Source organism: Rhinoraja longicauda, chromosome 1 (genome assembly GCF_053455715.1).
Source record: "Rhinoraja longicauda isolate Sanriku21f chromosome 1, sRhiLon1.1, whole genome shotgun sequence".
Lineage (NCBI taxonomy): Eukaryota > Metazoa > Chordata > Chondrichthyes > Rajiformes > Arhynchobatidae > Rhinoraja > Rhinoraja longicauda.
In genome coordinates this window covers 63,750,402-63,777,231 of record NC_135953.1, presented here as the reverse complement: position 1 = coordinate 63,777,231, position 26,830 = coordinate 63,750,402, and the positions used below count along the sequence as shown (strand labels likewise).

At 41.2% G+C, this 26,830-nt stretch overlaps 1 protein-coding gene across 3 annotated transcripts in view; it reads right to left on the bottom strand.

Annotated features, from left to right (window-relative positions):
* corin (corin, serine peptidase) overlaps positions 1–26,830 on the bottom strand; it is a 118,726-nt gene that overhangs the window by 68,479 nt on the left and 23,417 nt on the right. For all 3 annotated transcript variants that reach the window (XM_078398875.1, XM_078398867.1, XM_078398858.1), the window contains exons 4-5: positions 18,915–19,122; positions 743–921 (exon numbers count right to left, since the gene is read on the bottom strand). In XM_078398875.1, coding sequence (XP_078255001.1) covers positions 743–921; positions 18,915–19,122 — 387 coding nt within the window. The remainder of the gene's footprint in view (positions 1–742; positions 922–18,914; positions 19,123–26,830) is intronic.

The following is a 26,830-nucleotide window of genomic DNA, read 5'->3' as shown; positions in this document are numbered from 1 at the left end:
CCGAACATAGTTGGTAATTTAACTTTGGGCAGATGGTTTGAACCAATGTGCACAAGATGAAATTATGGAATTCCTGCTCAAATTTTAAAAATGTTTCCTGCAATAAATAAACTTCTTGACTAAGGTAGATATTTGTTGCTAATACTATATCCACACCTTCATATTTTTGCCTTCCTTAATTACATTAAATAAACATTGATAAAGTGTTATGATGAAATGTGGTCCTTTATAAATGAACAATACACCAATATTTACATCCATGGAAAACATATGATGAAGAGGAGCTGGAACCTGGTTACCCTTCACAAAAAAATAGTTTTCAAGTATGAATAAAAATAATTACACAAATTCACAAATGCACAATATGTGGACTGCATTAATGCCTTGGATTTTAAAAAGATGCTTTGCTACTTTTTAGTTAGAACAGAATTCAGAAATCAGAGAAACGATCAAAGAAAGAAAGTAGTGAAATCAGAAAAATGTAGCAAATTTAAAGTCATATGTAATAATGCCTACTCAGACCATAAAAACCTATTGAATAGAATGCTCAAAGTTAGGTACAAAGCACTTTTATATTTGTTTTCTAAATATATGATTTTAAATGTAGCAATCAAGTGGGATGGCATAACGACAAGAATCAAGGTCTACAAACAGAAAGTTGGCCTTGTGATACAGCATAATGGATTACAATAAGAGGCGACGGGAAACTAAAGGGTTAATAGGTGGTTAACAGTCAGCTTACCTATTACTGCCATTTGTTGTGGCGTTATGCATATCCTGCTGGTGTTTTCCATTCCTGTGTCATTGACAAACCTGGAGCACTTCATGAAATCCGGCCAGCCAGAGTCCACCTGTTGCAACAGTGGTTCACAACCTTCTCTCGCCAATTCACAGAATGACATGCATGGTAGAATTAATGTTCTAAACAAATAAGATAACATGCATGCACATGAATAAAGTTTCCAAAGCACAGTATTGCAACCTACTAAACTAGATTTTATAACTTGAAAACATATAGATGCTCAAGAACATGCACAATAGGTAATAAATTAATCTTAACTGTTTAAAATACAAGCCAATTTGCAACATAGAAACAAAGGGACTGCAACTGCTGCAGAATGGTCATGTCCAAAAAGAGTCAAGTCATTGGAAATCCTTATAATAGAAACACAGATAGAGGGAATGCATCTTGGGGTTGGATATTGGAGAGTTACCAAGCACAGCATTCACATCTGATGAAGGAGGCAATCATGCCATGCAGCACATCCAAGACTCCAGCGGTCCTTAATTGTGCAGGGGGAAATTTAATGATCTCATTACAGAAGCCAAGATATTAATTTCTTCATCCCTTCAATTTGGTGTCATTGACCCTCCTTCATTAATTATTCCCAGTGTCCTCTGGTTTTGTATTCCGAATCACTTCTTCCCACCTCTATTCCACGCTCCATCCCTTACAGCATTGCATGCACAAGCAAGTTTCACCAAGCCACCTTGATAAACCAAGTAATCTGACATGGAAACCCTCATAACAGAAACATGGATAGAAGAATGTACCTTGTGGTTGGATATTGGAGACCTAGCATATCTCATGAAGGAGACGTCAAGCCTCCTTATAACATCATGTTTCACTATGTTTCACTTCTAACATTATGTTTAATTATGTTATTATTTTCTACTCTCTCGCAAGACATAGGAAATCCCAGGTCATTGACAATGTAAGAAATAATAATAATAATAATAATAATAAGCCTTTATTGTCATTGTACTTAGAGATACAACAAAATTAGGAGAGCTACTCCTGATCAGTGCAATGAAAACAAGTTAAAACAAGTTAAAACAAGTTAAATGCATGTCTCCTTAGGTCTAGATCATATGTTTCAGAGACTTGGAAGGTGCAAGATGGCATTATAAGGTGGCGACTCTGTGTGTTGTTCCAGAAGAGAATCCATTGTGCTCATGTATTGTATGATTAGACTGGATAGCATTCAGAACAAACATTTCACTGTATCTCTGCACACGTTACAATAAAGAATGCATTGACCCATCCATTGAAACATAAATACATAGTTTTAGGCTTTCTGCGGATCATGCAACAGATTATTTTGTTAGGAGATACATGAAGACCAGTGACAAAGGCAGATGTGTGTTTCATCCATGTACAACACATTGCAAGGACATAAAAGCAACAAACATTGCTGGTCAATTTTAAAAAGGAAAATCAGTGTAATTCTAAATAGTTCCCATTAATTACTTTCAATAAATCCACACGACATGTAACTGAAGAGCTGAAAGCGGGCAACCTTCTCTGCTTCTCATGATTGCACTCAAGCTATTAATCACAAGCTCAGTCACCAGCCAAGATAAATCCAACTGGGAAAGGGGTTGTGTGTGCACATGTGTGTAATTGTGGTGGTGGGGGTGGGGTGGAAGAGAGGTTGGGGAAGAGGGACAGTGAAAGAGTAGGAATAAGCATAGTTACCATAGGGATTTTCACAAACAGAATCCAGCAAACCAGCAAAGGGGAATGTGGGTTCTGACAGTGGGATGTCTCTGTACAATTTAGTCATTGGCCCAGAACCAGCAGATTCTGGCAATGAGGGAAACTAGCATTCTTTCATGCACAACACAGGAGACAGAGTCAACATCACTCACCTGCGGTAGTGAAGGAGGTCACAGCAAAGCTTAATGGCATGCCCTGTTAATATTTGACAAACACTTTAAACAAGAACATGTGCCAGAGGTCCTGTGTTTGTCCTCCCAAATAAATCTCCCTCAAGACCTTGTAAAGCACTTTATGCAGTTCTGATGAAGAGAGCTCAATGCACATTAGTTCTTTTGTGAATAAATAAACCAAACTACTCTGGTAAGGTGATATCTTTGACTTTGTCCAAAATATTTGATGGGGCCATTTGTTTGTGAAAAATCAGACTGAGACAGACATAAATAGGGCATCCACAGAAGAATCTGTTTTAAGTGAGATTAAGTGGTACAAGGAGAAAAATGTGCTTATGAGATGAAAGACAATGACAAAAATTAAATAGGTCTGATATCTCCATCATAAACTCAAAAATTTAGTGACAAAGGAAAATACTAGTTCTGTAACATTTTAGAAAGCCGTGAAAGGAAGCATTGATGCCAACGTGAAATACTATTGCCAAAAAGACACAAAATGCTGGAGTAACTCAGCGGGTCAGGCAGTATCTCTGGAGAACATGAATAGGTGACGTTTTGGGTCGAGTTCCTTCTTCAGACTGACCCATTCTCTGAAATACCATTGAACCTATTAAATAATACAAATAGAATGACATCAACATAAGCCAACTTCCAAAATGCTCATGATGTTGGCATGTTTATTAAAACTTGCATACTTAGTGGTTACATGAAGGATATTACTAAACAGATCCTCTTCTTCTGTAAACATTCTGACTTTGGAATGTCATTTTCCAAAAGGAACTATGACTTATTAACGAAGATTGCCTTTAAAATTCCTTTGTAACACGTTATGCTTATTGTGTCGAATCCATGATGCCAGTAAGGGCATTATTGGGATTAGAATCCATTGTTAGACAAACCAACATTAACCACCTCAAAGTTATTGCTGCTCATTATTTAATCAAAATCATTTGACCTCATTTAATGAGGAATATGGAAGGAGTAACTAAATCAATACGGGTCCTTGTTAGAATACAAAGAATTGTGTGAATACCTCGGCATTATTTTAGATGCCAAAATTATTTTTATTCTATTCCAACTTGTAAGAGTACAAATGTATTGTCTGCTCATCCCTCCCTGACCCGTGGCACTTTCCCCAGAACCACTTGTTCTTGCATCTCCTCCCTCACCACCATCCAGGGACCATCCCTGGTTTTGGGAGCACCTAAAGCAGTAGACGAGGTTGGAGGAGGTGCATGTGAATCTTTGCCTCACTTGGAAGAGCTTTTTTTAATTTTAGTTAAATTTAGAGATTAGTTTATTATTGCCACGTGTACTGCACGGTATCCAGTCAACAAAAAGATTATACATCCACAGTGTACAGATACAGGATAAACCGTGTAACATTTATTGGACTTTATCTTGCACTAAACAGATACAGATCAGCTGCCCATGCGGGTTGGTTTTGAGGAGTTTGCGGTGTGCAGGGTAGTCATTTGGGTGGCACAATGGCCAGGCTTGTAGAGCTGCAGTCTTACAGCGTCAGAGACCTGGACTTGATCCTGACCTCCAGTGCTGTCTGTGTGGGTTCTTCATGTGGGTTTGCTCCATGTGCTTCGATTTCCACCCACATTCTGAAGACCTGTTGATTTGTAACTAAATTGGCTGCTGTAAATAGCCAGTGCGTAGGAACTGGATGAGAAAGTGTGATAACATAGAGGTAGTGCAAGCAGGTTTTTGATGGGGGGAAGGGGCTCAATAGGCTGACGGGCCCGTCTCCATACTGTATCTTTCAATCAATCGTCCGATTCAGAGCTGACACGTGACGTGCGGGACTAAGTTAGAATAGCTCTGATTCGGAAACTTTAGTGTCAAAAGGCATGAGCAGTTTAACACTCAAAATTGGGTGGATAGTTCATGTAATTTAACTACAAACACTACCGTCAATAATAGTGTTGAATGATACTATCCACAAAAGTAATTCCTGGGCTTTTGGTCTGCCTTTTTTTAGTACATGTGCAACATTAAAATGTTTATAAATACAATATTTATAATGATAGCTGATAAAAGTGACCAGCTACTTAAACAAGGTGCAAAACATTTTTTTTTCATTCAAGGATAGATGTTATGGGGAGAAGGCAGGAGAATGGGGTCAGGAGGGAGAGATAGATCAGCCATGCTTGCATGGCGGAGTAGGCGATGGGCTGAATGGCCTAATTCTACTCCTATTCCTGATGACCTTATGGACTTGAGTTTAGTTCAGATAATGATTTGCTTGAAGAGAATAGAAGTTGGGAGGTCATGTTACAATTTTATAAGACGTTGGAGAGGCCACAATTAGAGTATTGTGTTCAGGTTTAAGCAAATAGGAACAATGTTGTCAAGCTGGAAAGGGTGCAGAGAAGATTTACAAGAATGCTGCCAGCCACAAGAGCCTGAGCTATGGAGGACGCAGGAGGATGAGGGGTGATCTTATAGAAGTGTTCAAAATCATGAGAGGAATAGATCGGGTAGATGCACAGCATCTCTTGCCCAGAGTAGGGGAATCGAAAACCAGAGGACATAGCTTTAAGGTGAAGAGGGAAAGATGTAATAAGAACTTTATCATATCATATCATATCATATATATACAGCGCGGAAACAGGCCTTTTCGGCCCACCAAGTCCGCGCCGCCCAGTGATCCCCGCACATTAACACTATCCTACACCCACTAGGGACAATTTTCACATCTACCCAGTCAATTAACCTACATACCTGTATGTAGGGGTAACTTTTTCACTCAAAGGGTATGGAACAAACTGCTGGAGGAGGTAGTTGAAGCAAGTACTATCACAACATTTAAGAAACATTTAGACAGGTACATGGATAGAACAGGTTTAGAGGGATATAGGCCAAAAGCAGGCAGGTGGGACTAGCTTAGATGGAACGGACATAGAATTAAGGATAAGGTCTCTACCTTAGCAACATTTAGCAGTAGAACATAAAATGTATTTAAAATTCATGGTTAAAATAAATTTTCGTTATCTGCCAAAAGTCATTTGCATTATCAAAATTGGTTCACACAAGATTTGACATCCAAATCAAACAGCCTGGTAGAATGCAATGCTTTCCTAGAAGGAAGGTTTCCTCTATTTTTTAAATAATAACACCTGGTACAATTTTATTACTAGAGTTGAAAATGGGTTCATCAGCAACATTAAGTTTTGTTTGGTAGGAATAGCCAACCCACCACCTATGAAGTCTGATTTCACTGGAAGTTCATAATTGTGACCTAAATTTGTGGTCAGTTCAGCTTCATTGTGGTCAGTTGAATCCTGAACCAGCATTTACAAAAAAATCCCCACAGATAACAAAAGTGGAAGTTGTTTCCGACGTAACTCATGTATGTTTAATCACCTGCACACTTGACCAACAACATCTCTGGATAAATGGAATGGGTGACATTTCGGGTCAAGACCCTGAAGAAGGGTCTCGACCCGAAATGTCACCCATTCCTTATAGCCAGATATGTTGCCTGTCCCGCTGAGTTACGCCAGCATTTTGTGTCTATCTTTGGTGTAAACCAGCATCTGCAGTTCCTTCCTATGCACTTGACAACCAAATTACCTCCAATTGTGCCAATGTAACCAGCTGAAATATGAGCCTGGAATTCTTAAGATAGGCACATTTTCAGATCAACAATTATTCAATTATTTACATTTTCCTCCAAAAATCAAACCTTTAATGATTGACATCAGTTATAATCACAATGGTTTTGGAAAAGCTCCATCCAAGACCTCATCAAATAAAAACATAGAAACATAAAAAATAAGTGCAGGAGTAGGTCATTCGGCCCTTTGAGCCAGCACCGCCATTCAATATCATCATGGCTGATCATCCAAAATCAGTACCCCGTCCCTGCTTTCTCCCCATATCCCTCAATTTCATTAGCCCTAAGAGCTATATCTAACTCTCTCATGAAAACATCCAGTGAATTGGACTCCATTGCCTTCTGTGGCAAAGAATTCCACAGATTCATAACTCTCTGGGTGAAAAAGGTTTTCCTCATCTCAGTCCTAAATGGCCTACCCCTTATTCTTACACTGTGACCCCTGGTTCTGGACTCCCGCAACATCAGGAACATTTTTCCTACATCTGGCCTGTCCAATCCCTTAAGAATTTTATATGTTTCCATAAGATCCCCTCTCATCCTTCTAAATTGCAGTGAATATAAGCCCGTCGATCCATTCTTTCATCATATGTCAGTCCCACTATCCCGGGAATTAACCTGTTGAACCTACGCTGCATTCCCTCAATAGCAAGAATTGAGAAATTACAGAGTTATGGATGTAATCCAAACCATCATGCAAACTAACCTACTTCCATTGAGTTCATTTACACTTCACATGCCTGCATAATCAAGGACTAGCCTCACCTCGGTCAATGCCACTTCTCCCTTTAGAGTTTACTTTAGATGCAGTGCGGAAACAGGCCCTTTAGCCCACTGAGTCCGCACCGACCAGCAATCACCACTACCTTCCACGCTAGGGACAATTTACAATTTTACCGAAGTCAAATAACCTACAAACCTGTATGCCTTTGGAATGTGGGGGAGCACCTGGAGAAAACCCACACGGTCACAGGGAGAACATACAAACTCCATATGGAATGCACCTGGTGTCAGGATTGAACCCGGGTCTCTGGCGCTGTAAGGTAGCAGCTCTACCGTTGCTTCACTGCGCCGCCCCAACCCATCGCTCTTCTTCCAACTGGAGAGTCAATATCACCAACAACTTCTCCTGGACCACCCATATTGAAGCAATGACCAAGAGGGCACACCAACACCTCTACCTCCTTTGAAGGCTTAGGAAGTTTGGCATGTCCCCTACAACTCTCACCAACTTCGACAGATGCACCATGGAAAGCATTTTAACAGGATGTACCACAGCTTGGCTTGGGAACAACTCCATCCAGGACCAGAAGACATTGCAGCAAATTGTGGATGCAGCCCAGGCCATCACACAAACTAACCTCCCTTTTATTGATTCCATTTATTCCGTCAGCAGCATAATCAAGGACGAGTCGCACCCTGGCCACTGGCGCTTTTGTATGTAACTTATTGTGCTTCTGTATGTTTATTATATGTAATGTTTGGGCTTTTATCTGGACCTTAAGTCTGTAATAATAAAGTATATATATATTGAAACGTGAACAAGGCTCACTAAAAAGAGGAATTGAAAAAATTGTCAAATGCTGTACAGTGCATAGAATTATGATACAAAACAATAGATCATCGATCGCTGATGCAAACACTGGCAAAAACTGGCATAAAATAATGTTATTTATTGACTAGAGAGTGCTCAATGACATCTCTTTAATTGGAGAATAAAATATTTTCTTTCTTTAATGGCTGGGCAACAAATCTGCAACCAAAAAACCTTGGTTTATTAATCTTATGATTTTAGCATTGATGTCTATTGCTTTTGAAAAGAAGACTGAGGTTAAAGTCAATTCATGTTATTGAAAACTCAAGCGAGATTGACAAAGTAGTTCCTAGAAATCTTCGCCTTATCCAGGATAGGGCCTTTGACAATATGTATCGCTGGAACCAGATTTACTAAACCTATAAATATCTGAATGATAACAATTATCCATGCACCAGTTACCAAGCTAAGCAAAGAAAATATGCAAAGTACTTGTCATGCTCTCTGGCAGCCATCAACAATAAAAATCTAGAGCTATACCCAAACATTCTGCCAGTGAAAATTCTACACATGTGAGAAAATAAAATAAGCAACAGCCTACTTTGAATTATTGCCTGTACCTTCCTATGTATCTCTTACTCGGTTCAGTGAGAGATCCAATGATCACAAACAATTCAGGCCATTCAAAAATCATCACGTTTGTACTTGAGCAAAATTAACCAGATGTATTTGATGTTTACCGCTTCCCTGCCACAAATTCAGATACCTGCAAAATAAGGAACTGCCATGCAGTGACTGAAGTTTCAGCTATCGCTAATCGGTATTGTTCTATCAAAGATGGATAAGTAATTGTGTAGGAAGGAACTGCAGATGCTGGTTTATACTGAAGATAGACACAAAATGCTGGAGTACCTCAGCAGGCCAGACAGCATCTCTGAAGAAAAGGAATAGGTGACTCTTCAGGTCAGAAAGCTTCACCTATTATTGTTCTCCAGAGATGCTGCCTGAGCCGCAGAGTTACTCCAGCATTTTGTGTTTATCCTGGATGTGATTGCTTGCTGGCTCAAGGGTGTTTGAATCGATCAAGTGAAGAATATGTCACATCCAATGCAATGTACTGAGAAACCAAATCCTCTTACCATAGAAATCTTAATACAAACGAGTGCCTACTTACAGACAACCATAATCCAGCAAGTGGTCTGCACATGTTATGGAATAATCCTTGTAATGGATTTTCTGATTATCATGTGTTTCGTGAATGTAATTTTCAAATACTCTTCCAATCATGTATGCAATCTTAGCACATTTTAATTTATGATCTTAAAATGTTTTTCAAACTTTAGAATTAAAAAAAATCTAAATTAAGAATGACTACTATTCCCAATTTCCTTTAAGGAGGTGGTAGTGAGATGCATTTTTGAACATGTCAAAGCTTGCAAGCTTGGGAGGTGCATTTCATAAATGATTTGCCAGAAGACCAAGAGTAGTGAGAGCAAATGTTTAGGCTGAGGTGCCAAATTTATATGGATAGAGTTGAGTTCAAGGCTAGGCATCCAAGCATGCAGAAAATATTCCAGGATTTTCAAAAATATGGTTTGCAGATGGTAGAAAGATTTGGTGGAGTTACGAACGAGTCCCTCATCAGAGGACATCCCACCTTATGCTGCTCTTTCAGCCACTATATGTATGCAATAGTGGTCCAGTCAAATCACTGGCCAATGTCGTTCCCAAGATGTTGACATGTGGTTCTTGGTATTGGACCTTCATTGTCCACGGAAGGAGGTTATCTTCTGCAGCAAGTCAGTAAAACTAAATTTTAAATTCATTAAAAGCCAGGGGGAAATGGAGAGGGACATTGATTGATATTTGCATGACATGCAAGCTATTTGCCACTTCTGCCTGAATATTGTCCTGGGTGAAATCATTGTCTGCAAAGCTGCAAATGAAACTGAGCAACATAAACTAATTGACAATCTCTCACAGATCAGATGAGAAGCAGCAGTGTTTGGACCTGTAAGCAATCCTGAGGAATTCCTACAAAATATCCCCGCATGACTGATGCCAAACAAAATCATCTTTGAGGTATTGGTTTAGCCAGGCTGCAAATATTGATCGCTTCTCCCCTCTCCCATCAGCCACAAGATATAAAACCTTGAAATTACTTACCACCAGATTAAAGCACATCTTCTTCTCCACTGTTATCAGACTCTTGAACAGAGCTATCATATACCAAGAATGAATTCCTGATCTCCCAATCTACCCTGTTAACTCCCTTGCACTTTTTTTATCTGCATTTTTTTCTTTGTAGCTGTACATAGTAAGCTACAGTAAGCACAGTACACTTTAGACTTTAGAGATACAGCGTGCAAACAGGCCTTTCAGCCTACGCCGACCACCACTCACCCCATGCACTAGTACTATCACTATCCTACACTCTAGGGACAATTTGCAATGATACCAAAGCCAGGTGGGCTGAAGTATGGTTGATGGAATTTAATACAGAGAAATGTGTGGTGTTGCATTTTGGGACGTCTAACAAGGGCAGGACCTACACAGTGCATGGCAGGGCTCTGGGGAATGTTGTAGAGCAGAAGGATCTAGGATCTAGGAGGAATCTAGGAGTGCAGGTGCATGGTTCCTTGAATGTTGAGTTGCAGGTAGATAAGGTGATCAAAAGACTTTTGGCACACTGGCCTTCATCAGTCAGAGTATAGAAGTTGAGACGTCATGTTGCAGTTGTATAAGACAGTGGTGAGACCACCTTTAGGGTATTGTGTTCAGTTCTGGGCACCGTGTCATTGTCAAGCTTGGAAGGGTTCAGAGAAGATATATGAGGATGTTGCTAGGACTAGAGGGTCTGAGCTACAGTGAGAGGTTGAGTAGGCTGGGTCTCTATTCCTTGGAGCGCAGGAGGATGAGGAGTGATCTTATAGAGGTATATAAAATCATGAGAGGAATGGATTGGGTAGATGCACAGAATCTCTTGCTCAGAGTAGGGGAATTGAGGACCAGAGGACATAGGTTATAGGTGAAGTGGAAAAGATTTAATAGGATTCTGAGGGATAACTTTTTCACACAAAGGGTAATGGGTGTATGGAACAAGCTGCCAGAGGAGATAGTTAAGACTAGGACTATCGCAATGTTTAAGAAACAGTTAGACAGGTACATGGATAGGGCAAGTTTAGAGGGATATGGACCAAGAGCAGGCAGGAGGGATGAGTGTAGCTGGGACATGTTGGCCGGTGTGGTCAAGTTGGGCTGAAGGGGCTGTTTCTACACTGTATCACTCTATGACTCTATGAATTAACCTACAAACCTCTACGTCTTTGAAGTGTGGGAGGAAACCGGAGCACCCGGCGAAAAACCACATGGTCACACGGAGAACATAAAATTTTCGTACAGACAGCACCCATAATCAGGAACGAATTCAGGTCCCTGGCGCTGTAAAGCAGCAATTCTACCACTGTGCCACCCTTTGCTTCTTTTCACTTTTGCACTACCTGAAGTCCTCATGTTTGATCCGCCTGGATAGCATGCCAAGCAAAGTTTTTCCACTGTATCCCAGTAATGTGACAATAATAACCATCACATTATCAGATATTTTATTAAAATATAGTGAATATTTATGAAAATTTTAATTTGACATTCAGGCCATGTATTCCTTTATTAAAATATTGATATATTGAAAAATGTGACATATTTAATATAATTGTGTTCTTTAACATTATAAACTAAATATTGTTTTACGTAGGTGATGCGAAAGGAATGTAGGAATACTGAAATCACGATAGTTTTTGTTTTCATTTACTCCCCTGTTTCACCACAAGCAGTGCCCCACCAATCATGGATAAAGTTACTCACGACCTCTGACCTATGCCAATGGTGCACCAAACCAGAATATTCTGTCACTCATCTAAAATGGAATCTCAAGCAGGATTTTTGAACAACAAAAGGTCAGTTTGATGAGGTTGGTGTTGGTTTTAAAAACAGTTTAAAACCAGAAATAGAAATTGTATTTCTATGCAATGGGTTATTTATTAAGTTTAATGTTCTGAAGGCCATGCTTTTCCTCTGCAAAATACATTTGATAAAGAGATAATTTCAACAAATGGCTGAGTAATTCAAGTAAAACAAGATTACAGGACATCAAAGTGCTGGAGTAACTCAGTGAGTTCATAAATTCATAAGTCATTGGAGCAAAATTAGTGGGGGGGGGGGGGAGACAGGAGAGGGAAGGGTTAGTTAGAGGTTACCTAAAATAAGCTACCCAAGCAGAATATGAGGTGCTGTTCCTCCAGTTTGCGTTTAGCTTCACTCTAGCAATAGAGGAGGCCTCGGACAGAAAGGTCAGTGTGGAAATGGGAAAGGGAGGTAAAATGGTTAGCAACTGGGAGATCCAGTAGGCCTTGGCAGACCGAGCGCAAGTGTTCAGCAAAGTTACAAGTATTTTCTTCAATGTTTACTAGCATTAACATTCAATAACACTTTTCTGATTGAAGTTGTGCTGTAAAACTCCTGCGTAGATGAAATATATCAGTTTACAGTAAAGCTGTCTTGCAGCATACACAACATGTAATCCACTGGAGAAGAATAAATCTCGGGTTTTCAATACACAAATCATCACAAGGTGTTAACTTTGCCATTACTTCGCTCACCGTGATAGGACTTCTTAAAGCAGGGATTCCCAATCGACCGGTCTGCCAATTTCGACCGAGTTTTCCCTCATGTTTGGGAAGAGGAAAGGGCCAGACACCATGGTTCAATGGTGCATTTTTTAATAACATGTGCAAACTGCTAATACAGTGAAATTATTTTTCTTGCAAACAGTTCAGTAAAGTGTGCTATACCCCAAACGTAGATAAGCAAGTGTACAGAAATAGTCTACTGAGCCCGCATGCGCGAGGCACCCACGTTTTCACACCATTTTCAAAGTCCACGCTCTAGTTCTTATGAGCAGTGCCTGTTCCAGGCAAGTCCCAGGCTATTGCAGGCCTCCAGCTATCTCTGTCCTTAGACACTGCATCCTTCTCCTCGCCCGTCTATCTTTGTCCCAGGGGGTGCCTCCCACAGCCGAGCATGAGGGCGTGGTTGGCCAGACCCTGGTTTCCTTCTCTCTCCTACCGGCCTTGGTCCTTGCCTGTTGTCACTGGCTCCCTCCTTCCAGTTTTCAGGTCTTCGAGGGATGAGCAGGGGCTGGCACTGGCACGGCTGTTTCCCCCTTCTAAGCCAGTGGACCACCATGTCCAACGAGCAGGGGACCGACTCAGCGGCATACCTGCAGGCCGTGATCTGCCGGGTCACGGGTTCGGCCGAGCAAGGGCCGGCTCCTGGGAGCGTCAGCCTCCTTGGGAACTGTACTCCTCTAACAGCTCACGGGCCCTTGTATCAGCACAGGGGGGCACATGGGTAAAGATTGTGGTGGTTGAGGCTCCCGAGGTAAAGTAATCATAAAGTGATGGATGTGCTCGGGATTGAAATGAAGGCATTGGTACTCTGGAAATTTCAGATCGCCTAGGATAAAGACGCCAAAGGTGTGGTCACTAAATTTGTCAATGACAAAGAGACAGGCAAAAAAGTTAGTAATGTAGAAAACAGAGGATAGATTTATCCTCAAGCAATAATCCAGGAAATGGAGTATAATGTGGAAATATATGAAAATGTCCAATTTGGTAGATCTTCGAGATACTGTGGGATCTGAATGTCCACAGTGCATGAGTTTAAAAAGGCTAGTATGGAGATACAGCATGTAATTAGGGAAACTAATAGAATGTCATTGTTTATTGTTATGAGAACAGAGTACAAAAAGTGCTTCAGTTATACAGGGCTTAGAGTCGTAGAGTCATAGAATAATACAGTGTGGAAACAGGCCCTTCGGCCCAACTTGCCCACACCGGCCAACATGTCCCAGCTGCACGAGTCCCACCTGCCAACATTTGGTCCATATTCCTCTAAACCAGTCCTATCCATGTACCAGTCTAATTGTTTCTTAAATGTTGGGATAGCCCCTGCCTCAACTACCTCCTCTGGCAGCTCGTTCCATTCATCCACCACCCTTTATGTGAAAAAGTTACTTCTTGAGATTATATCGGTGTATAATTTTGACCTAATTTAAGAAAGTTTGTTCATGCATTCAAATAAATTCAGAGAATACCTGACTAATATCTGGAATGAGCAGGTTGCCTAGTCAGGAAAAATTAAACAGGCTCGACCTGTATCCGCAAGAGTTTAGAAGAGAGAGAGAGAGGGGCATGACTGAAGATTACAAGATTCTGAAAGTTCTTTACGGAGTGAATGTGGAGAAGGTATTTCTCTTATGAGGTCACTATTTTTTTTTGGAAGGATCCTCTATTAAAGACAGAGATGAGGCAACATTTTTCCCTGGAAGCGCGTCTTGTCCAGGGAGCAAGGTAGTCTGCCTGAATGATTGCCAAATGGTGGCACTTACATATATGTTATGATGCAGTCTTTCAAGAAATTGGTTTGTGACCGAAATCAACTCATGCCTCAATAGTGATCTGGACACACATCAATTCTAAGTGCCACGAAGCGATCTCAGTGGCTCTCCACTCTGCTCTGGACCACTTGGAAAATAGGAACATGTGCATCGGCCCATTATATATCAATTATAACCCAAGGGATACAAGGATGCGAACAGTGGAACTAGTAGGACAAATATGGTGGGGGGGGGTGAGAATTAATGCAGGTGTTATTTGAAATTGGAGAAATTGGAGAAATCAACATCATACCGCTGGGTGTTTTTGTTTAGAGATACAGTGCAGAAACAGGCCCTTTCGGCCCACCGGGTCCGCGCTGGCCAGCAATCCCTACACATTAACACTATCCTATACCCACTATGGACAATTCTTACATTTACCAAGCCAATAACCTCCAAACCAGTACGTCTCTGGAGTGTGGGAGGAAACCAAAGATCTCAGAGAAAACCCACGCAGGTCACGGGGAGAATGTACATACTCTGTACAGAAAGCACCCGTAGTCAGGATCGAACCCGGCTCTCCGGCACTGCATTCGCTGTAAGGCAGCAACTCTACCGCTGTGCCCGGGTTACAAGCAATCCAAGCGAAATACAAGATGCTGTTCCTCCAATTTGCGTGCGGCCTCACTGACGGTGGTGGATGCCCAGGACAGAAGGTTCATGCAACTGGTCTCTGCTCCTCCCTATGCAATGGGATCCTTGACATCCTCGTTGGCAGATCTCAATCAGTACAGATTGGCAACATTTTCTCCTCACTCACCATCAGCACAGGGGCACCTCAGGGATGTGTGCTCAGTCCCCTGCTCTGCTCCTTCTATATCCATAACTGTGCTGTGAGGCACATTTCCAATGTCATCTTTAAATTTGATACCACCATCCTTGAACAAATAAGGGGTAACAGGTCAGAGTATAGGAGGGAGACCGATAATCTGGTTGAATGGGACCATCTTGCTCTCATCAGCAAGACCAAGGAGCTGATTGTTGACTTCGGGAAGGTAAAACCTAGGGACCATGCAGCTGTCGTCATTGGCAGGATGGTGGTGGACAGTCAACAGCTTGATGACTGATGATCTGTCCTGGGCCAAGCACATTGACTCCACCGCACCAAAATATCTCTCCAGCACCTCGACTTCCACACAGTCTGAGAAAATGCAGCATGTAGCCGAAAACTCTATTGAACTTCGTCAGGTGTACAGTCGATAGCAGTTTCACCATGGACTGGATTGGTAATCCGAACTCTTAGGCACAAAGAAGGCTGTGGAAAGTGGTGAACATTGTTTGGTCTATCACAGGTACTGACTTCCCCACCATCGAAGGGATCTACATGGAGCTGCCTCAAGATGCAGCTGTTATCAAAGACCCACATTCATAGAGTCAAAGAGTGATATAGTGTGGAAACAGGCTCTTCGGTCCATCTTGCCCACACCAGCCAACATGTCCCAGCTACACTAGTCCCACCTAACTGCTTTTGGTAAATATACCTCCAAACCTGTCCTATCCATATATCTGTCTAACTTTTTCTTAAACGTTGGGATAGTCACTGCCTCAACTACCTCATCTGGCAGCTTGTTCCGTACACCCACCACCAATTGTGTGAAAAAGTTACCCCTCAGATTCCTGTTAAATCTTTTCCACTTCACCATAAAACTATGTCCTCTGTTCCTCAATTCACCTACTCTGGGCAAGAGACTTTGTACATCTACCTAATCTATTCCTCTCGTGATTTTATACACCTCTATAAGATTACCCCTCATCCTCCTGCGCTCCAAGGAATAGAGTCCCAGCTTACTCAACTTCTCCCTATAGCTCAGACCCACTAGTCCTGGCAACATCCTCATAATCCTCTCTGTACTCTTTCCAGCTTGGCAATATCTTTCCTATAACATGGTGCCCAGAACTGAACACAATAATCTAAATGTGGCCTCACCAACGTCTTATACAAATGCAACATGACCTCCCAACTTCTATACTCAATACCCCTGGCCACCTTCTCATCATACTGCTACCATGTGGTGGTGGGTGGTGGTACAGGAGCCTGAGAATCATTATTTCCAGATTCAAGGGCAGCTTCCTGCTGTCAACCATCAGGTTCTTGAACCAGCATGCACAATCTTAACCACAAGACTACCTTAACACTGATTTACTATGGACTTTGTACCACGTTGGTTGCTCTAACTAAGTTCTTTGATTTTTGCACCACTATGGTCTTTAGATTTAGAGATACAGATTTAGAGATACAGCGCGGAAACAGGCCCTTCGGCCCACCGAGTCCGCTCCGCCCAGCAATCCCCGCACATTAACACTATCCTACACACAATAGGGACAATTTTTACATTTACCCAGTCAATTAACCTACATACCTGTACGTCTTTGGAGTGAGGGAGGAAACCGAAGATCTCGGAGAAAACCCACGCAGGTCACGGGGAGAACGTACAAACTCTGTACAGACGGCGCCCGTAGACAGGATCGAACCTGAGTCTCCGGCGCTGCATTCGCTGTAAGGCAGCAACTCTACCGCTGCGCCACCTTGCCGCCCTTTAACTGATAATAACTTATTTATCTTGTACTTCCAAGCTGTTACTGCTAATGTGTCTATGTAGCTGCAGCAAGTAAGAATTTAATTGTTCTCATTCAGATCCAATGCACATGACAAATAAACATTTTGATTATTGAGGAAGAACGTTTCTGTGGAAAGGCTGTGGAAATAGATTTTTTTAAAGTGTTTTTAAGGCAGAAATCGCAAGGGAGTGAAAAGATCTCTCTCAATAGACAGGAATGCAGAGTTGAGTTTACAATTAAAGTAGCCATGAACTAGTTAAATGGTGGAAGAGGCTGAATTGCTCCGAATTCGTATGTCCATATGTAAGAACCATGCCAGGCCAAGCAGGCTCTTTACTCTGACTGACATCACTGCATTTGCCAATATGTTCATCCCAGTGGCAAGTCATAATCACCAAGGACCACTCTGCAGTTTCACAAATCACAATGTGTGCACGCAGGTGTCAATTGCCTGTTGACATTTCACAAACACTTAACTAGCCTTGCGCTATTTTAAGACCTGTTAAAAAAATAAAATAATTATTTTAAAAACTATTAGGAGAAATACAAATACATACACAAAACAATTAAAATATTAAAATTTATTTAACTACGTTTGTACGTTCTCCCAGTGGTGGCAGAGTGGCACAGTGGTAGAGTTGCTGCCATACAGCGCCAGAGATCCGGGGTCAATCCTGACTACGGGTACTGTCTGTCCAGAGTTTGTACGTTCTGCCCATGACCGTGGGTTTTCTCCATGTGCTCTGGTTTCCTCCCACACTCCAAAGATGAACAGGTTTGTCGGTTATTTGGCTTTGGTAAAAATTGTAAATTGTCACTAGTGTGTAGGATAGTGCTAGTGTAGACAATAGACAATAGACAATAGGTGCAGGAGTAGGCCATTCAGCCCTTCGAGCCAGCACCGCCATTCAATGCGATCATGGCTGATCACTCTCAATCAGTACCCCGTTCCTGCCTTCTCCCCATACCCCCTCACTAGCACTATCCGTAGTCAGGACCTCTTTGCTCCTATACTCAGGGATTGCTAGTCAGTGCGGACTTGGTGGGCCAAAGGGCCTGTATCTCTAAACCAACCTAAACTGAATCAAATGAATTACTCATGTTTTCCCCACTCATTTCAAAGGGAACTGCAGTACCTGCCTCAGTTTGACACACCATTGGATCAGTGGCAGATCTCTCAGCCCAGGGGCTCCAGTGGCAGAGCCCAGACACACTAAAATTGTAAGAAGGGTCCCAACCCAAAATGGCACCCATCTTTTTCTCCAGAGATACTTCCTGACTCGCTGAACTACTCCAGCACTTTGTGTTTCACTTTCGTCTAAAATTACATCACTAGAATACAAAGGAGCAAGGGTGGAAAATCAAATGATTCAACTGAAACCATGGTTAGCAAGTTACCCAAAAACTGGAACACATTTCAATTAGATACACATTTTACAATTCAAAAAACAGCCTCGTACTCTAGGTAACACTTGCCAAGTTGTGCACAATTTTGAACACTTACAATGATACAGACTAACTGAAGAACTTAAAAATGTTCGACTCAAAATTTAACATTATCAAGGAAGGGAAGAAGGCAGAGAGATTGTTTTGACAATTGTGAAACTAATGGAAGTATTCGAGACACTGAAGTGAAAATGTACAGGAAAATGAAATTACCAAACACAAACTAGTCTGCATTTGAAAGAAATAACTCAAATTAATTAGCGTTAATAAAAATGTAAGACACGAGACATTATGATATTCAAAGATTTTCATACATTTTACCACTTTGCCTTTGGTCTGAACAGCAGCTTAAAACCTACCCTTGTGGGAATGATAAGTGAGACCACAGGATTGGGATCTTCTGTCAACATATGGAAGAGGAGTCTCCAACAATGTCACACCCCCATCATACCACTCAAGGGGCAGTCCTGAGCCCCATTCATCAGTGTCGAGCAGTTACACCACTCACCCTGGTCCATACCAGCCCTCGAAGGCACCCTCCCTACACAAATCAAAGGCCAATAGCCTTTCTCGGCACTTACCTCTCGATGCTGTCGATACACTCTGGAAAGGCAATGCTGCACCCAAAGTGCATGATATGCTTATAACAACGCATCTGTTTAAGCTGATTGAAGAAACGGATAAGCATTTCCACGTCTGTGATGTTGAAATTTGAGAGATAGGACACTGAAGTGGTCTGTTTATAGGGCAGCATTTCACATAGACTGTGGCTTGCATTGCTACAAGCACCTGTAGTGGAATAGGCAAACAAAATGAACATTAGAACACAGAATATAGAACAGTACAGCAGAAGAACATAGTCCACAATATCTGTGCTGAACATAATGTGAAGATAAACTAAACTCATCTGCCTGCACATGATCTATATCCATCAATTTTCAACATTCTTTTAAAAAGTAGCAGCTGGAGCCATCACATTTAAGGACGAGATCTCACTTTTGGAAGATTGGGAGATAAGACAAATGCATAACATTGTGTTTTTTTTTAAGTTGAATACGGAAAACTAAGCAAGCAGAGAAGATTTGGAAGCTTAAAGTTTTAAAAAGTTTCCTTTCAAAGGCATTGTTCCTAAAATTCAAAAAATACATTTATATAACATATCTCAAGCAGGCACTTTAAAAACTAAACAAAGAAATAGAACCAGCTGCTCCCAAGTATAAAAAGAATCAGAGTTCACCATGTCTTGAACATAGAAGTTTTAGAAATTAAAATGGGCAATGAGAAAATAATTTAGAAATCAAACCAATACTTCAAGCAGAATTTCAATACCCAGGAACATTTGCAATCAACTGGGTTTAAATTAGGGAGAAATAACACCAAGAAAGAAAAACAGTTCAAATCACCATCTTGGCTACCAGATTAACAAAATTGAGTATTTCCAATTTAACCAGCTACACGTTTTACAAAGTCCAGCAAATGTTTCCCAGGGGTGGTGATCTGGCATTGTCAGCAGATGGGGACAGAGGAACATGAGCATTTACTCCCAGACCCTACAGTACCCACTCAATTATAAACACTCCCTATGAGATAAGCCCCACCCACAGCCCAGATTAAGGATTAGAGTCATTGAATGATACAGTGTGAAAACAGACACCAGCCAACATGTCCCTTGCGATACTAGTCCCACCTGGCCGTGTTTGGTCCCTATCCCTCCAAACCTGTCCATCCATGTACCTGTCTAACTGTTTCTTAAATGTTGGGATAGTCCCTGCCTCAACTACCTCCTCTGGCAGCTTGTTCCATACACCCTTTGTGTGAAAATGGTACCCGTCAGATTCCTCTTAAATCTTTTCCCCTTCACCTTAAACCTATGTTCTCTGGTCCTTGATTTACCTACTCTGGGCAGGAGACTCTGTGTATCTACCCAATCTAATCCTCTCATGATTTTAAACACCTCCAAGATCTCCCCTTATCCTCTTGTGCTCCAAGGAATAGAGTCCCAGCCTACTCAAACTCTCCCTATAGCTCAGACCCTCTAGTCCTCTAGTATTTTGTTTAGTGAGACTGCATTTGAAAAGTTGTATAGACCAATGGACTTCTTGCCTAAGGAAGGATATATCTGCCTGAGTCTGAAGAAGGATTCCAACCCAAAATGTCACATATCCATTCCCTCCACAGATGCTGCCTGACCCGATGAGTTCCTCCAGCACTGTAGTTTGCTCAAGATTCCAGCATTGGCAAGATATATTTGGTTTCGAGGGTGTGGAAAATTACAGGGATGAGAGGACTTTCCGATGAAAAGAGATGAAATAGAATAGGTCTAGAATAGGTCTAGAATAGGTCTGGGGTTTAAATTGAAGGATGATCTTATTGAAATTTAGCGACCTTGACAGATTACATGTTGAAAGACCATTTTCCCAAGAAATAGTGTTCATAGAATTAGATTGAGAAGTTGGTCATTTGTGGCTCAGACAAGAGGTAACCTATACACTCAGAGGATTTGTGGATCATTGAATTTCTCTGCTCTAGAGTGTGTGGAAGAACAAAAAGCCAATGATTGAAAACAAGACCGAATTTAACATATTTTTAAATCTTAAAGGAATGAAGTTACATGGGGAGTTTAGAACCAATTTTATTGAATAACAAAACTGATATCTTCCCCGATTTCTTGTGTTTCCTGGGAATTTGACAAATTAAATCATTGCCTTGCAAATTTCTAAAACATTGAGCGAGTGGTTAAACTAATTTCAGCAAAATTTTAACAAGATCTAATTAGAAGTAGACAATAGTAAATTCCATGTCACAACCCTGCACTCCCTAGATATACGTTTAAAACACATTTAAAATTTCTAACATATAGCATTGGGAAAACAAATGTAAGCCCATTATTTTTACACTATTTTTTACTATTTTTACAAATTCCAATGGTAATTCATCTGAATATATGTGCTAAATAATTTGCACACTCATCACACATCCACAAAATGACACAAAAGTGCAAGGAAAAGATGAGCCAACAAAAAACAATAAGTCAAATGGATTAAACAAGGAGAAGCAGCCGTAATATATACCTGTACATGGCTGGTGTAGTTGAAATCATCAGAATTTGTTCAAATCACATAATTTGTATCTGTCCAGAGAAATGACACTGAATTTGGTTTGCTCTGGTTTAACTTAACTTCTGGTTTTGATTTAACTTCTGGTTTGGTTTAACTTCACTTCTGGTTTAACTTAACTTCTGGTTTGGTTTAACTTCTGGTTTGGTTTAACTTCTGGTTTGGTTTAACTTCACTTCTGGTTTAACTTAACTTCTGGTTTGGTTTAACTTCTGGTTTAACTTCATTTCTGGTTTAACTTAACTTCTGGTTTGGTTTAACTTCTGGTTTGGTTTAACTTCTGGTTTAACTTAACTTCTGGTTTAACTTAACTTCTGGTTTGGTTTAACTTCTGGTTTGGTTTAACATCTTGTTTAACTACACAATGCCCTTTGTTGACCTATGTGTTAATTTAGATATACTGCTGGGCGGCATTTCCAACTCGCGAACTGTTTGGGTTTTAAACAATTTTCAGGAGTGGAAGCCTGCCGTAACTGGGGGAGGAGCTGCTTTATTGTTTAGACGATAAGATGTCCCTTGGGGTACATGAACAATGAGATTGTGCAGAAAGGGTTATCAAATGGAAAAGGAAGGGTTTCTTTGTGTCAACTATTCCATCAAGATTGTTGCAAGCTCTCAACCTCATGTAAAGGAACATAACATGAAATAAGAAATGTATTTATTTTGAACATTTACTATAAATACACCATCAGGAATTCTGCACAACCTAGTTTAATTTTAATTACCCACCCATTGCAGAGAGAGAATAGGGAGAAACACCATAGGATGGACAAATATGGGGTGAAAAAAATCTAATGCGAGCCAATATAGGAAAAGGAACCCTGGTATGAATAATATATAATTGTGAGGTGATTAATAAAAGGATGAATATTATTTCTTGCCAGTTACTCATGATTTGATCTAGAAGTCAGCTGGATTAAATGTCACTGTTCATGGCAGGGTGGCAATGAGCAGAATTTCCATTGACTTCCCAAATTCTGCTGCAATCCAAATCCATTCCCTGGGTTTCAGCTAGATTTCCTGCTGAGAGACTCCACTACTAGTTCATAAGTTCATGTGTGATAGGAGCAGAATTAGGCCATTCGGTCCATCAAGTCTACTCCGCCATTCAATCATGGTTGATCTATCCTCCCCTCTTAACCCCATTCTCCTGCCTTCTCGCCATAACACATTTCTCTCACGTTAAAACAGGTGGTCAGGGATTTATATGAGGCAAATCTGCCCCAAGAGGCAGGACATAATTAATTCACAGCCTCAATCAAGATGGATGTGGTGTTTGGGACCAAAAGTTGAAGAAGTGGATTTTTCCAGTGTTCATCCTCCTTCCAAAATGAGACTTTGGAATCATAACTGTTGTTATTCTGGGCCAAGCAGGGTAGAGAAATTCTAAAATATGGCTCCAAATCTGTCCTATCCATGTACCTGTCTCAATGCAATTAGATACGAGTCAGAGTCACAGAGTCATACATCAGGGAAGTGAACCTTTGCCACACCAGGTCTGTGCCAGCCATCTAGTTCCCATCTACACCAATGGCATTTCCCAGCACTGGATCAAGAGACCTCTACGCTGCACCATTTCATGTGCTCATCTTAATACTTCTTAAATGTGTAAGGATAATTATCTTTGTTACCCCCTATTCTGTGTCCTTTTGCTCAATCTTTAGTATCTACTCAATAATACAGTGGGGGAAAAGGGTAAAAAATCAGGCATCAGGTTCAATGGTGAACAGTAGAGGCAACAATTTTGCTTTAAGTATTAACAGAAAACACCCAGCAGATCAGGAGGCATTTTGCAACAAGATGCTTGTCACAATGGGAAAAGAAAGAAACCAGGTCAGTTTAAGTCACAGAGAGGTGGTGGCAGCAGATGTGGAAGAAATGGACAGGCAACATGCTATTGTTTTTCTTGGGAGAGGCTATAAACAAGGTCATCTGGTTGATTGGTGAATAGGGGCAGATAGAGAAAGAATCTGAATAAAGGAACTTAAATATTTCAAAATGAATGCAACTAGAGACTGAAGAAACAAATAAAGAAGGGCAAAGGTTGCGAGGAGAAGTAAATGTGGGGCACGCCCAGTGTGTCATGCTGTGCTTAATGTGGGGCACGCCCAGTGTGTCATGCTGCGCTTAAAAAGAGAGGGAAAAAATGATTGAACAGTTCTGATACCGACAGAAAAAGAGAGTTCTCTAAAGTTGTACAATTTGATATTGAATCCCGAATATGGCAGCATGGTCTGATGGAAGATGAAGAGGTGCTATTATCAAGCTTACATTGGGTCTCAAGAAGCTACAGGCAGAGAAATCAGTGAGATAAAGATGGATAATTAGAGTAGAGGTTGCTCAGGGTTGCCCCCTGCAGACTGAATGCAGGATTTCCTCAAAGCAACCATCTAGTTTGCATTAGGTTCCTCTCGTGCAGAGGAGGTCACATAGAATGCACAGAATACTGTACTCCTGACTAAAGGAAGCGCAACTGAATCCTGCTTTATCTGCAAGGACCTTCCGGCTCCCTGGATGGTGGGAAGCAAAGAGGTAAAAGGATTGATCATCCATGTTCCCCCATCCCCAAATTTAACCTTTGCAAGATCAAAAAGGTCAGCCCAATAAATCCCTCTGGAGGCCATTGGCATCTGACAAACTCTCAGCCCCAGCTCTCAAAGATGTCAAAGGTTTTCAATATTTCTAAATGTCTCAGTCTTTTAGAAGTATTTAATACATACTAACATTGAAATTATTGTAAAGAAAATCAATTTAGAACTGCTTTTCCATTCAAACCATAGACTCATAGAGTCAGAGTCAGACAGCGTGGAATCAGGCCCTTCGGCCCAACTTGCCCACACCGTTCAACATGTCCCAGCTACACGAGTCCCACCTGCCTGCGTTTGACCCATATCGGTCCAAACCTGTCCTATCCAGGTACCTGTCTATGGCAGCTCATTCCATACACCCACCACCCTTTGTGTGAAATAGGTACCCCTCAGATTCCTATTACATCTTTTCCTTTTCACCTTAATCCTATGTCCTCTGGTCCTCGATTCACCTACTCTGGACAAGAGACTCTGTGCATCTACCCGATCTATTCCTCTCATGATTTTATAAGATCCTCTATAAGATCACACCTTGTCCTCCTGCGCTCCAAGGAATAGAGTCCCAGCCTACTCAACCTCTCTCTATAGCTCAGACCAGGTAAATGACAGGGGGCAAATCAGGTATAGAAAAAAAATAAAGAGAAGAGGAAGAGACTAAAGGAAAAGTAGGATACTTTTAATGTTTTTTTTACACATCCGAGTTTGAGCTGTTTAAATTATTGCCTGCCCAGCACACAAGAGATGAACATTGTATTAACAATTGTTACAACAAAAACTACTTACTTGAGTGAATTAAAGTCAGCTATGTTCCTGTTCAACTTCAATGACCTTAATAATAATGTCCATGTATGACTATATTTGGAGAAAAAGAGAGGCTGGAGGCAGCATGAAGCAAATGGTGCAGCATCCAAATGAGCAAGCAAGTCCTAAAACCTCACTTCCCACAGGGTATTTGTAAACTCCCCGATGTAACGTATGATTTGCACATTAATAATAATGTGTATTATTGCACATGGAACTGGCATTTCTCAGTACAAATACTGGTATGTTTTAGGAATCCTGTGTAAATGTACAAGTATTTAATCTGCTAACTAATATGATCCCTGTAACAGAGCAGGAGTTTGCCAAGATTCTCCAACATTTACACTGGGTTGGGGGGGGGGGCACAGTACTCAGATTATTCAGCAAGGCCATCTACTTGAATGGGGACTATATGGGCTATGGAAGATTTGCAATATCAATTACTTATTTTTACTTGCTTGTGGTTTAATTATTCAGAGTGTTAGAACGTGATTTCCTTTTTAATAATGATTTCATTTTTAACTGGTATTAAATTTCTTCTGAATTATTAGAAACATAGAAACATAGAAAATAGGTGCAGGAGGAGGCCATTCGACCCTTCGAGCCAGCACCGCCTATCATTGTGATCATGACTGATCATCCACAATCAATAACCCGTGCCTGCCTTCTCCTCATATCTCTTGATTCCACTAGCCACTAGATCCCTATTTAACTCGACTGAGACATGAAAAATCATTTGAACCTGGACAGTAGGCAGAGCAGGGGCTGGGGCTTTGCTAGCTGTCAAAGGCGTCCAGAGGAAGTCCATGGATGGGGATCATGCTGACCATCCTGTATCGGAGGAAGGTCAGTTTTGGGGATGGGGATCTTGAGCAGCAGGTGCTGATGGCAGTGTCAGGAGACTGAAATAATGATCTGGATTCACCCCAACCAAAAGTTTTGTGAAAGGTTCTGAACCCAAAAAAAGAATGATCATACAGTCATAAGTGATAGGAGTAGAATTAGGCCATTCGGCCCATCAGGTCTACTCTGCCATTCAATCATGGCTGATCTATCTCTCCCTCCTAACCACATTCTCTGCCTTCACCTCATAACTTCTGACACCTGTACTAATCAAGAATCTATCTATCTCTGCCTTAAATATATCCACTGAGAGCCTCTGCAGCCTTCTGCGGCAAAGAATTCCACAGATTCACCATTCTCTGACTAAAGAAATTTCTCCTCATCTCCTTCGCAAAAGAATGTCCTTTAATTCTGAGGCTATGACCTCTAGTCCTAGACTCTCCCACTAGTGGAAACATCCTCTCCACATCCACTTCCTCCAAGCCTTTCATTATTCTGTATGTTTCAATGAGGCCCCCCCTCATTCTTCTAAACTCCAGAGAGTACAGGCCCAGTGCTGACAAACGCTCATCATAGGTTAGCCTACTCATTCCTGGGTTAACCTACTCATTCCAAGTGCAGTGGTGCAGCAGTCAAGTTGCTGCCTTACAGCACCAGAGAGCCAGGCTCCATCTTCACGACAGGTGCTGTCAGTCCAGAATACCGCGTGGGTGCTCCGGTCCCCCCCCCCCCCCCCCCCAATATTCCAAAGATGTGCAGATTTGTAGGTTAATTGGTTTCTGTAAATTGTCCCTAATGTGTAGGATAGAACCAGTGCATGGGTGATCGCTGGTCAGTGCAGACTCAGTGGGCCAAAGGGCCTGTTTCTACACTGTGACTCTCAACTAAAAAATCACTATAGGAATACAGCATAGGTGACCTCATTAGTGATATTGACAAGGGCAAAATAATTTATTTTGATTTAGAATTAAATGTCCTTGACGCTTAATGCTAGGGCAACCATTTTGCTGGAAGGTCAATGTTGACTCTGAATTTTCAGCGAACAGTAGGGTCTGCCATTAACATAAATTTAAACTTGGCTCCGTTATTGTCATTTGCAGCTCTTTAAACTCAGTATGCAATTAGGACATTTCAATCTTGTAAATTTCA